Here is a 12,468-nt window from a genome sequence, read left to right on the forward strand (position 1 = left end):
TATTGCTAGCTAGATCTGTCCATTAAATGAAGCATGAGAAATAACAAGTGGAAACAGAATACTGGAAAGTATTTACCTAGTTTAGGTTGATCTCCTTATTGTGACATGTGGATTTGCTGCCTAGAAAAATGATTTCATTCCACCTTAATTTTTTCCCTGCAAAAGGCATATGGGGGTAACCGCAGCTCCTAAAATTTACACTAGCACACCAATCATGACAATGCATGAATATTACTCTGGGCAAAAATACTGAATATATTGAAAATGTATTTTTCATTATTATTAAAAATGTACCATAATTATGTACATACAAACTCATCAGAATGTTTCTTCTTTTCATATTTACGTTAGTATTTATTCCTGATGTATTTTCCTTTGTAATTTTGAACATAATATAAAACACACAAACATACAGACACAAAGAAACATACATACACACATACACAATCCAAAGCAATTTCTCTATTTTCATGCCCTTTAGTTCTTGGTTTATTTTCTTGATGGTTTTTTTTACTGTTAGTAAAAAGCAAGTAACAACAACAATCATTCACAGATCAAACAGAATTACAGTAAATTAGAGAAATTACCCTTAACCATCTTTTCATTTTATCTGAAATCCATTTGAGGTTACTAGTGTAGGTCTTTGGTTTCCACTATGACTAAAATTTAACATTTTGGTAACTTGGACACCCAATAGGAACAGGGGAACATACTTAGCATTCAACAGAAAAACAATGAACCTGTTACAACAATCTATTGGTAAACTCCAAAGCAATCATGGGAAAAATAACTTTGAAAGGATTCACACCTCCCCAAAGTTTTCACTTTATGTAATATTACCATACGTTTTGTGTGGAAATTGAAATTCTGTATCAAATGATGAGTTAGAATATTGTGATATCAAACTGAAATGGGAAAACTGAGGTATAAATTTTTAAAAGTTTCATTGATAATCTGGAGTCATCCATAATTAATTGTTTTATTCTATCTCTCAGGTCTATGAATGACAATAAACGAAAAATGCCTTTCATTCCATACATTACAAGATCTTTCAAGGAAGAACAGGTTAAATGTGTAAATAGCAGAGAAAGGAGTCCTACAGTTGAAGTTTCAACACTAAACAGTAACTCTCCCTCCCTTAGTCTGTTCCAAAAAACTAAACAACATTGCTCTAATTACAGTTGGAGCAAAGACTAAAAATAGCTACAAGACAACATAAATTTTAGCCATAAACCTCTAAACCTTTGATCGTTGCCATTTGATTTTCCCCTAGATTCGCTGGTGTGATAAAATAAAGAAGTCTTATATTTCCCAATCCATTTAGAAGGAACTGAAAAATATAGATGGTGGAGAGGAAAGAACAGTGTAGTAGCAATTTCAAAATATTTATAGAGTCCTTGGTGCTCTTTGAGTTTGGTTATTTGCTTGCACATGTTTCATTATCCAACTAGGTAACTCCAGTGCCAGTGAATGTGGGATTTGCTCTCTGTTTTTATGTGGTATCTTGCCCTGCCAGTAGTGGGGGTGGGGGTTATCCTCCGTAGTTCCTTGATTGGGGTATTGTTTTCTGCTTGATAATTTATCTGGTGTTAATCCCTGCTTATTTGGGCACTGACTGCTGGAGAGGATGTTTTTTTGGGTCTTTTGTTTCCTTTTTAGTTTTATTGTCTCTTAAATGGTGTGTAAATGTTGTTTATCTCTATCTGTATATCAGTGGCTTATTTGTCTGAATGCCAAGCTTCCAGTAATTCCCCAACATTTTTGGATTTAGCTTGGTCCCAGATAGTCAGTACTCAATCCACTACTTTTCATCAAACACTGTTCTTCTTTTGTGATGTGACATTTCTTAGTTAGGTCATTGAAAATTCTCTTGATCAACTTGTCCAATTTCTATATTAGGTTGCTGATTCCTGGGATCTAGGTTTCTTTTTCCAGAAGGTAGTTACTTGGCTTTTGGTATGTATTGTCTTGTGTCCATGATAAATGTGATTCAGCCTTTTTTATAATCTAATTTTTTAGTCTAACCTCACAATCTTATTTTTCCGTGATATGATATCTTTAAATAGAAAGGAAATCTGAATTCTTATCACGTTTGAGCAACGGATCAAAATAATAAGCAACAGCAGTTTTATGGCACATTTTATTACTGAAATATTCCAAATACTGTTTTCACTATACAAATCTATTTTTCAACTGCTAAAACCTTGTAGCTTTTTCTTAGAATAGATGTTTCAGTAAGAGGGACTGCATATAAACAAAATACTTTTATAACTGGTATTTCTAAATATTTGTCTAGTTTCTTTTTCCACTTAACATGAGAAAACCACAAAAGCAGAAGCCTAGGCAAAATGAAGAAATGTTAAACCAGAGGTGTGCACTGTTGGTTTGAGTGTCACATCAGGTTTTGCATAGCACGTGAGAGCCGTACTACAAAACAAGGCAGGACAGGGCCTATTTTGAGTAAAAGAGATGATTTAAGCATCTTAAAAGATTAAGACACTCTTAAAATCCTCCCATCCTGCCTATAATTTTAAAAAGCCTCCAAATGTTTTGGCCCCACTTATTCTGTACTGCTGTAGTTCTGTTCAGCTGTTTTAAACTTGACTGAATAAAATTGCTGTTCCGGTACTGCCAAAGACCAAGCCTCTAAACATGTTAACAAGGAAGACTCCAGTAATGCCTAGATGGGAAAGTTGTTTGAAAACCTATAAACCCAACCTTCAGATCCAGCAGGACCTAAATATTTTTTTTAAATGGGGACAAACTAATCTCTTCCCAGAGTCAGGACTAATTCACCAAAGAAAATCCCCAAACAAACCCCAAATTTCTTCCTAGAGTTCAGGCATTTCTAAAGAGATAGATATTTCAGTTCTTTGCAATGAAATGACTTGTGGCTTCTTTAAAGCTGAGAACTTGATTTGACTACAAGTATGGGTAGATTAGAGTCCATTGTATCAGAAAACCCAGGAGTTTCGCTCTTACAAATTTCTTAGGCTTAAAAGCATATTATCACCCACTCCATCATTCATCTTCCAAAATTATTTTTAAGGAAAGAACGGTCACAGAATATTGCAAATTAAATGCAAATGAGAAGAAAAGCCATTTATAAAGACTAAAACTCATTTAGGTTTGTAATAGTTGTACAATCATCATTCAGTAAAATATCTAATGCATGTGAGGGCACTAATAAACACTCATAGTTTAGAGTTTACTTTTTTAAAGTTTAGAATTAATAAACATTCATAAGAACTCTGTATCTTCTAAAAAATTTAATACTGCCGTGTTTCCCCAAAAATAAGACCCTGTCTTATATTTTTTTGAACCCTGAAACAAGTGCTTGGCCTTATTGCCAGCACTCAAAAGCCCAATTGAGCTTATTATCAGGGGATATCTTATTTTGGGGAAAACAGGGTAGGATTTCAAGAAAAATGGAAAAGCAAACCCCTAACTAAATATTTAACATACTCACTGAAAGCCTATACTCAATTTAAGATAGTTTCTCCCAAAAAGAAATGTATAAAACACTTGGACACAGTCCATTGGACTATGCCAAATATCATTCAAGCTTGCTGTTCAGGAAGGAAGGGCAATCAATAACATCTTTCTGAATGCCAGATCAGTTCAACATATCTCAAACAAAATCAGTGAATTTTGCACATCGGTAATGCTGCCTGGCAAATGGAATAACCATCTCCCCCGCTCCATGATATGGACTGCAAGCAACTTGCTGGCATTTTTGAGGACGATTTTTCTTCCAGCCACTGAGGCCAGATTGCTGCCTAAGAGAGCTCACTCAAGAGTGTATATGAAATAATTTTGCTTGATCTGAGATTTTCTTGTGGGACAACTTTTATTTGTGTTGGAGTGATGTTTTACTCTGTTTGTCTTCCAAAATTTCACTGGCTACACTGATTAAATTGGGGGGGGGGGAGATCTATAAATTTTATTAATTGATAATTTAAAAAAAACACCTGCCAGGAGCCATAATTCTACTAGAAGGCTAGCAAGGAATGAATAAATGGAGTTGAACTAATACATGCTAATTAAAATTAATTGCCCCCCATATGGTGTCCCATGTGTAAAATTGAATTTACAACTATCTGCATATATTACTTTTACACAAAGAGCCCTGGCCTACAGAAACACACAAATAGAGGTTTTTCTCTCTTTCCAGGAGAAACAACAAAAGGAGAAGAAAATAAAATGGCAATGGGAGTGAACGAAAGTGAAAGAAAACAAAAAGAAAGAACAGAATTAAAGAGATGAGGTGAGGGCCAAAACAATATTGCACAAAATACATAAACGCAAATATCCTACCACCATCAATTGGGTAACCATTCTATTGTCATCATTATTTTGCCTCTTTACATCCACCATGAGAATAAATCAAAAGAAACTAAAAATGATTATTTGCAATTCAACAACTGATTTGATTCCAAAAATCAGATTCAAGTTAATGAAAAACAAACCAGAATTTATAGGGGGGAGGGAGGGGAGGCCAGTTTGCAAATGTAAACATTCGTTTACTCAAATCCATCAAAGCATTTAGTTTTTAAGCCCAAGGATTTACCTTTGTTTCAACAACCAATGTATAATGATTTCCCTCCTCAAATAATAAGAAATAATAAGCAAGGAAATTTATCTGCTAGTTTAGTTTATAAATGTCAAACCTCATTGTTCACCATATAGAAACTATTCATATTTCTTTTCATAAGACAACACTTTTAATTATTGTCCCAATTCTCTTTTTTTACTTCTCAGTCTCCAGCCCTATTCTGCAGGCAACAAGCTGAAAAAATAGGTCTTCTCCCTGCTCCCCATTAAATACGACTATTTTAAACGACATATGTTTCAAGAAGAAATAAATCTCACTGAAAAAGAAATAAAGCTCATTGAATAAATGTGCATAATGACATATTCTGTGCACATCTACTCAGAATTTACTCATGATTATTCCCATTCCCAGGCAATTAATAAATCACACATTCAGTGAAAGTAGCTTTTGCTGCAAAAAGTCTCTGCAACTACTAGAGAACCACTGAGGAACAGCTCTTAAGTATAACCAGAAGGGAATATGTAGTTAGCAGCATTCATATTGGGTTACAACAATCCAGAAATCATAGTTTTGGGAACAGTACGTTCTTAAGCCACGAAACTTTAGTCTATTTGCAGGCCCCACTTTAAAAATACAGCACCCTGCACGCAGCCAGTCATATTTCACTTTTGTTGTCAAGACTACTTCATTGTCAAACTGCACTGTTTATTTAGAATCTCTTGCTTGGCAGTTTGTGAAGTTAAAACAGGCTTACTACTGCAGGAACTGACCACTGGTAAGCCTTACATCAAATTTAGGCCCTGTCACTAAAGCTGTGGCTACAGTAGTTCTCAATCCAATATTCCCTAAACTGGGAAAGGGAAAAAGAGTTTCATTTCTAAATTCAGCCACACTCCGGCTGTATTTATTCACTGCAAATATATATAAAGCATTTTATCCCATACCATGCTCAATGATGAATCTCACACTTCCCTGGTTTCCCTAGAATTGTGCAGCCTGTTTTACAAGTGGCAGAAAGTCTCAGGATAGAATTTTTAAAATAAATTCTATTCCACAAAAACTCTATTCCCGGAAAGGTGCCTAACTACCTGACACTTGTATTACTTACTATGCATGATGTTACCCCATTCTGGGTCATTTACTACACCCTGTTGGAAATAGGACGTGAGCTCTTAATCCAACTTGCAAAGGTTGTCCCATGTTCATGTTATCTCCACAATCATTTACTGGAATATTTTAAAAAAAGATTTATAGCTTTTCTTAAACTAATAAAAGTCACACGTGTATTCTTTTTCTTAACATTTCTCAGATTTCAATGCTACAATAAAGGCTTAAAATTGTGTTAAATTGTGTACTATTGAGATAAAAGGGAACTTTTTAAAAGAGGGGACGCTATTGCAAAATGTCATGGAATTCTATCGTGTTTTCCCGAAAATAAGACCCTTATATTTTTTTGAACCCCAAAATAAGGGCTTGGCCTTATTATCGGGGGGGGGTCTATTATTTTGGGAGTGCAGGAGGCGGGGAGCATGGCCACCTCATGGCTGCTGCTGTGTTGCACTGCTGTGGCTGCTGTGCCACTCGTCAGCTGTTTGCTGGGGCAACCAAAGGTGGGAATTTCCCCGGTGTTCTTGGCACTCACCCGCCTCCCATCCATCCATCCATCCCCCTCGTCTGTAAACTCCCGCCCCGCTCCCATCTCTCTCCGCCGAGTGACCCCAGATGCCCAAAGCCTGTGCCCGCCCGGCTCTCTTTTTCACAGCACCCGGCTCTTTATTGAGGGGAGTGGGGGAGAATTAAGACGCATGGAGTGAGATGGGGCTCACTCCTCTTGCCGTCTCTTCTCCCCCCATTGCCAGGGGCCGGGGAAAGGCAAGACATGCGTCTTACCTGCCTTGCAGCTCTGTCGCGTATCTCACCGTTGTCTGCAGTCAGACACGTTGTAGGGTAAAACCAAACTTCCCCCGAGTTCAAGTTTGATTGAACTTACGAGGTTTTTTTTACCCTATAACGTATTTGCCTGCAGACAATGGCAAGACACGTAATGGAGCTACAAGGCAGGTAAGACACATCTCATGTCTTCCCAGCCCCACCTCTCCCCTCCTGCCACCCCCAAATTCCATCCAATTTGGGCAGGAGCAGGAAGACCTGCCATGTCCGGCGAGAGGGGGAGAAGAGATGGCAAGAGGAGCGAGCCTTGCCTCGCTCCATGCGTCTCGTTTCTCCCCCATCCTACCTGCCACCCCTCTCAATAAAAAGCTAGACACTGTGGAAAGGGGAGCCGGGCAGCATGGGCTTTGGGCATCTGGGGCTTCTGGGAGTCACTCGGTGGACAGGCGGGAGCGGGGCGGGAGTTTGCAAGCAATCGCTTCTCCCTTTGCCTTCTGTCCCAAAAGTGCTCCTCAGGAGTAGCCACTTCTGCAGCAGGAGACTCGTGCTGGCCTTCCGAAGGGTAGTGTAGCAGCAGCTATCCACAATTTTTTAACCCTTATTTCGTCCCAACCCACATGGCCCATTACGGTCGGGATGAAATAAGGATAAAAAAATTGTGGACAGCTGCTGCTACAGTACCCTTCGGAAGGCCGGCATGAGGCACATGGGGCACATCACTTGGCCTACTGCTGCAGAAGTGGCCGCAATCCATGGCAAAAACGGCTGGAGCAGCACCCATGTGGCAGCTGTTCCGTGGATGGAATTGCCTGTTGTGAATGTCACCATTAGGTAAGGTGGGTGTGAGGCATATGGGATGCATTCCTTGGCCTCCGGCTTCTTTTGCAACTGCAATTGGTTGCAAAAGTAGCAGCACTTGCTGGAGGTGGCGGCCTGAGCAGCACCCGGGAATCAGTTGTGAATGGTGGCTTGAGCAGCTCAGCTGATCCGATTAAGGGGCCAATATGCCCACCCCATCACTAGGGCTTATTTTCAGGGGAGGGCGTATATTTACGCCCACCCCAAAAGTCAGGCTTGGCCTTATTTTTGGGATATGTCCTATTTTTGGGGAAATACAGTAATCTCACAGGCTATAGCACCGATCTTCATTGCAATCTAATTTGCAATCACAGGCAAATTTTTTTGGCCCCGGATAACCACAGCCAAAGTCCAGTCATATCTCTGCTTCATACTCTAGCAGCAACAGAGAAGGGAAGCAATTAAATAACTCTGATTTCCACCTCCCTCAATTCTGTTGATGCCTGCAAGAGCAGAAATGCCATGGACCACTGAGGCTGTTTACTTGTTGCTCTGCCAATATAGAGGAAGAAGAGAAACTTGCCACGGGCAAGTAGCAAGTGAAATGGGCAGCAATGGGTTTGAGAAAACTTAGAAATTTGGGCCCCAGTGTGGACAGAAGCTGCTTCTTTGACCATATATAAACAATCAGGCAATGATTCAGGCAATGCCTGGAGCAAGTTCTGACAGAATTTCAGCCTTCCTGTGCAGGTTTGATGGTTTTCATGCAGAATTGTCCAATGCAAAAAGTTCACCACACTGTCAGAAACAGTTTTTAAATTCATTGAGCAGATAATAAAACTTTTTGGTTTCACCTGAATATAGTACAGGTAGTCCTCAGCTTATGACCACAACTGAGCCCAAGATTTTTGTTTCTAAGTGAGACATTTGTAACTGAGTTTTGCCCACCTTTTACCAAATTTTACCACCTTTCTTGCCATAGTTGTTAAGTGAATCACTGCAGTTGTTAAATTAGTAACAGAGTTGTTAAGTGAATCTGGCTTCCCCATTGACTTTGCTTGTCAGAAGGTTGCAAAAGGTGATCACATGAGTCCAGGACACTACAACCATCATAAATATGAGTCAGTTGCCAAGCGTCCGAATTTTGATCATGTAACCATGGGGATGCTGCAACAGTCATAAGTGTGAAAAATGGTCATGTCACTTTTTTCAGGGCTGTTGTAACTTTGAACAGTCACTAAATGAATTGTTGTAAGTTGAGAACTACCTGTATAATCATTCATAGGTGATACATATAAATTCATTTACTAGTTTAGGGATCCAAGACACCACAGAATTGGGAAGTCTTGACCTATAGTAAAATAGACGTATTCTTTGTATTTATGGAGATCTTTGTGTCTGTTCCCAAACAAACACATTGGAATGGGGGTGGAATATAAGAGACAGCAATTATATCATACATTCCTTAGCAAAATCCAGTTCTGCCTTCTGCTCATGTATACACATGCACACAATAAACTTTCACCGATACCCTTTATGTGTAGTTATCAACACTCTAAGTAACTAGCCAAAGTAATTTTCTGCCTTATTTTTTCAAATAGAAGTGCTCAGAATGAAATCTTATTTCTATCCTGAAACTAGAAAACTTTTTTCACATTTGCATTTTTTTTTTTAAAATGTAGTCTTCTTTCAAACAAAAGCTGAACTATTTAAGATATGCCAAATTTTATTATCAGAAAACATTTTAAAGACATATGACATAACAGGCCTAGAAAGATCCATCCCTTTAAAAGGCAAAATCGGTATTTTTAAAGGTACAGATTATGTTCAAAACCCCTCTCGCTCCTTGCACAATCAGACATGCAAAAATCTGTACAAGCTTTCTTAACAAAACAACAGGAGGCTGTTCCATGGTTACCCCCAGTGCCTACTTATTTACATAGAACTGATTCATAATGTACACATTATGATTACAGTTGGGCCATCTCAGGTCTAATTCTTAAAATGCAACTTTGTTTTCTAGTGATGAAATTCACCAAGGTTTTCTCTAATAACTTATCATTAAAACCCCAGGGAAGGTGGCTTCCCCTCATAATACAAGATGTGATTGTGGGAACCAGATCCATGCATAAGGCGAGATGCAAAGCACAAAAACCTTCTTTCCATACTTTATACAGGTAGTCCTTGACTTATAACCACAGTTGAGCTCAAAATTTCTGTTGCTGAGTGAGACAATTGTCAAGTGAGTTTTTGCTCCATTTTACCACCTTTCTCGCCACTATTGTTAAGTGAATCGCAGCAGTTAAGTTAGGAACGCAGTTGTTAAGTGAATCGAGCTTCTCCACTAATGGACTTAGCTTGTCAAAGGGTTGCAAAAGGTCATTTTACATGACCCCCCAAGACACTCTAAGAGTCAAGTTGCCAAGCATTGGAAATTTGATCACATGATGGGGATGCTGCCATGGTTTTAAATGTGAAAAATGGTCAGAGGTCACTTTTTTCAGTGCCCTCGTAACTTCAGTCACTAAATGAACTGTCGTAAGTCCAGGACTACCTTTACAAGTATGTGAAACCCGCCTCTCTTCTGGATATTCTTATAAAAATAGTAATACTAAATATGCCAAATCCAGTCTAAACACCTGGCTGATCGGGGGACAAAAAAATCAGTCAGGGAAGATGGGTGTTGAAAGGAGAAGCTCCTTTCCGGAGCCACCCCAGAAAGCACGATTCTCAAGGAAGCCGGGCTTGGACGGGCTGACGGGAGCTGCCCTCCCGTCAGCCCGTTTCCACGACACCGGCTTCCCGCCAAGAGAGGCAAAGGGGCGAGCAGGTGGAGAGCGCTCCTCGCGCCTTCCGCCTCCCAGCGCTGGGCGGCCCAGAGGGAATCCCCGTTCTGACGCGCGAGGCGTCGCCGCTGGCTACAATCCTCAGAACTGAGATTACGCGCCGAGTTTACTAGCCCAGCCGGAATGCAGCGGGGGGGGGGAGGAGTGGGGGAGGCTGGGCAGGGCTCCTCGCACGTCGTCCGCCCCAAGCGAGAGAAAGCACGGGGGGCGCTAGGACCGGGGGAAACCCACTCAGGCGCGCACCGACTGACCGACCTCCTCCTCCTCTACCGCCGCCGCCTCTTCCGAGCCACCAAGGAAGTCGGTTGCTGCGGTCATGATCGCCGACCAGTCCGGCAGGGATGCGGACCGGGGATCGCTCCCTTGGCAAGCCTCGGCCGGACCTTCTGTAACCCCAGATCCCCCCAAACCGCCCGATTCTCTCTTCCCCGGGAAACAGGGCAGGCCCGCCTGCTCTCCTTCCGAGCGTGCTGCTGCTGGCCAAGCTGCAACCCCCTCCCCTCCCCTCCTTTTACCTTGATTATTGCAGAGACAAAAGCAAAACAAAAAAAGGAGGGGGGAAAACGTAACCCCCCTCTCCAACCCCAATTACTTACATCATCGAACAAGGATCCGACGTTGGCTGTAACTAACAAGATCCCGGTGTTTGCGACAGCCCCTTTCATCGCCATGATATTGGCCAAAAATAGTTCTGGGGGTGTGTATGTGTGTGTTTGTGTGTAATATATTTGAAAGAGGCAATTGCGACGCCTCGAAAAACTGCAGCGAGGGCAATCAAAACCTCTCGGCGGAGAAGGGTCCGGGGGCAAAAGGAGAAGCGCAATCGGGAGTTCAAGCGAAGTTCAGCGGCGGGCTCGGGAGTCTCGGGCGGCCAAATCGACTTTTTTCTTTCCCCTCCTTCCCCTTCGTCTCCGGGCGTCTCCCGCTCACGGGTTTCGCGGTCTGCGGTGCCCCCAAAGGAGGGAAGGACCTCCGAAGTCTCCCACCGGGGGGCAACGATGCAAGCATCAGTGCTGAGCCCCCGGGCTCATGGTTGCTTGCCGCCTCTTCTTCCCCCTCTGCACGGTTTTTCTCCCCGGGGCAGGATGAGAGTTCGCGCTTAGATTTTCACCTTCGCAGCCATTAGGTTCCTGTTTGGGAAGTTCCTCCTGCTGCTGCCGCCGCCGCCGCTAGCGGTGGCTAGATCCTGGTGCATGGCAAGGAGGAAAAGCGAAAGGGGGGTTGGGGGTGGCGGTGAACGAATTCAACGAAAACTCTCAGCCGCGGGAAAGGGAGGGCGCTCCAGAGGCGGCTTCCAGCGTCCTTGGTTGCGAAGCGGAGCGGGCCAAATAACCCCAAGCCAATCCCTTCGGCAGGAGAGCCACCCGCCTCCTCTCCGACTTCCCCGCATCTGCCTGAAATAACAGAAAGAGGGGCGAGCGGCACCGCCACTAGATCTCTGCACTCTCCTGACGTCACGAGCTTGACACGCTTCGTCTTAAAAGGGCAACGCCGCCCCGCTCCGAGAGTCCCGCGGGCTTGGGGGGGGCGGGCGGACTGACGGGAGGGACTCAGCCCGGCCAGCCTTCCAGCCTGGTTTCTTAGAAAGGAGCCGAGGGAGATGGGCGCAACGTGCCTGGAACGGGTGGAGTGGGGGGATGTGGTAAAGAAGGTGGGGGCAGTTTGCCCGGCGGAAAAGTACAGCTTTTTTTTTTTTTTTTTGCAAAGGTTGGCTTGGGAATCAGCGAATTGCACAACGGGCGAGAATGTGAAACCGGCATTTGCGACGGAGTCTGAATCGCGCAACACGCTGACAATCGCTATGCCCGACCGTGATAGAAGGTGCTATAAGTTAACTTCCGGTCTCTTTGGACAATATGTGTTCTCTCGGGGTCAGTTTGTTGAATGACCACCTCTTTCTGGCTGCGAGGTGCTGCTCTGCTGTTAATGTCAAGAAACTGCCTCAACGTTTATGCCGGCTCCTTGTAACTGTAGCATCGGCTAACTCTTCAGGGGGGGAAAAAAAGGTATTTTCTGTTGGTGGGTAAATAAGACATCATTGTAAAGATCTTGGGAACAGAGGGGTTGATTAACAATGGTGGGATTCAAGTAATTTAACAACCGGTTCTCTGCCCTAATGATTTCTTCCAACAACCAGTGCTCAGAAAGTTAATAACTGGTTCTCCCGAAGTGGTGCGAACTGGCTCAATCCCACCACTGAATAGTACCCTAAAAGTGGTTTATAGAGTCAGCCTATTTCCCCCAACAATCTGGGTTCTCATTTTACCCACCTGGGAAGGATGGAAGACTGAATCAACTTTGAGCCGGTCAGAATCAAACTGCTGGCAGCTGGCAGTCAGCAGAAGTAGCCTGCAGTACTGCACACTAACCACTTTGTCA

General features: G+C 42.6%; 1 protein-coding gene across 3 annotated transcripts in view; it reads right to left on the reverse strand.

Moving 5' to 3' along the window:
• Positions 1-11,562, reverse strand: part of INPP5A (inositol polyphosphate-5-phosphatase A) — a 333,629-nt gene extending 322,067 nt beyond the window's left edge. Inside the window, exon 1 of one of the 3 annotated variants that reach the window (XM_058187284.1) lies at positions 10,686-11,562. Coding sequence is in view for 2 of the 3 variants with exons in the window: in XM_058187282.1 (XP_058043265.1) it covers positions 10,686-10,760 (75 nt within the window). In the remaining variant the exon portion in view is untranslated. The remainder of the gene's footprint in view (positions 1-10,685) is intronic. The other 2 variants (XM_058187282.1, XM_058187283.1) reach the window with 2 other exon arrangements.
• Positions 11,563-12,468: the final 906 nt, after the last annotated feature.

This window comes from Ahaetulla prasina, chromosome 6 (genome assembly GCF_028640845.1).
Source record: "Ahaetulla prasina isolate Xishuangbanna chromosome 6, ASM2864084v1, whole genome shotgun sequence".
In the NCBI taxonomy this organism is placed as follows: Eukaryota; Metazoa; Chordata; class Lepidosauria; order Squamata; family Colubridae; genus Ahaetulla; species Ahaetulla prasina.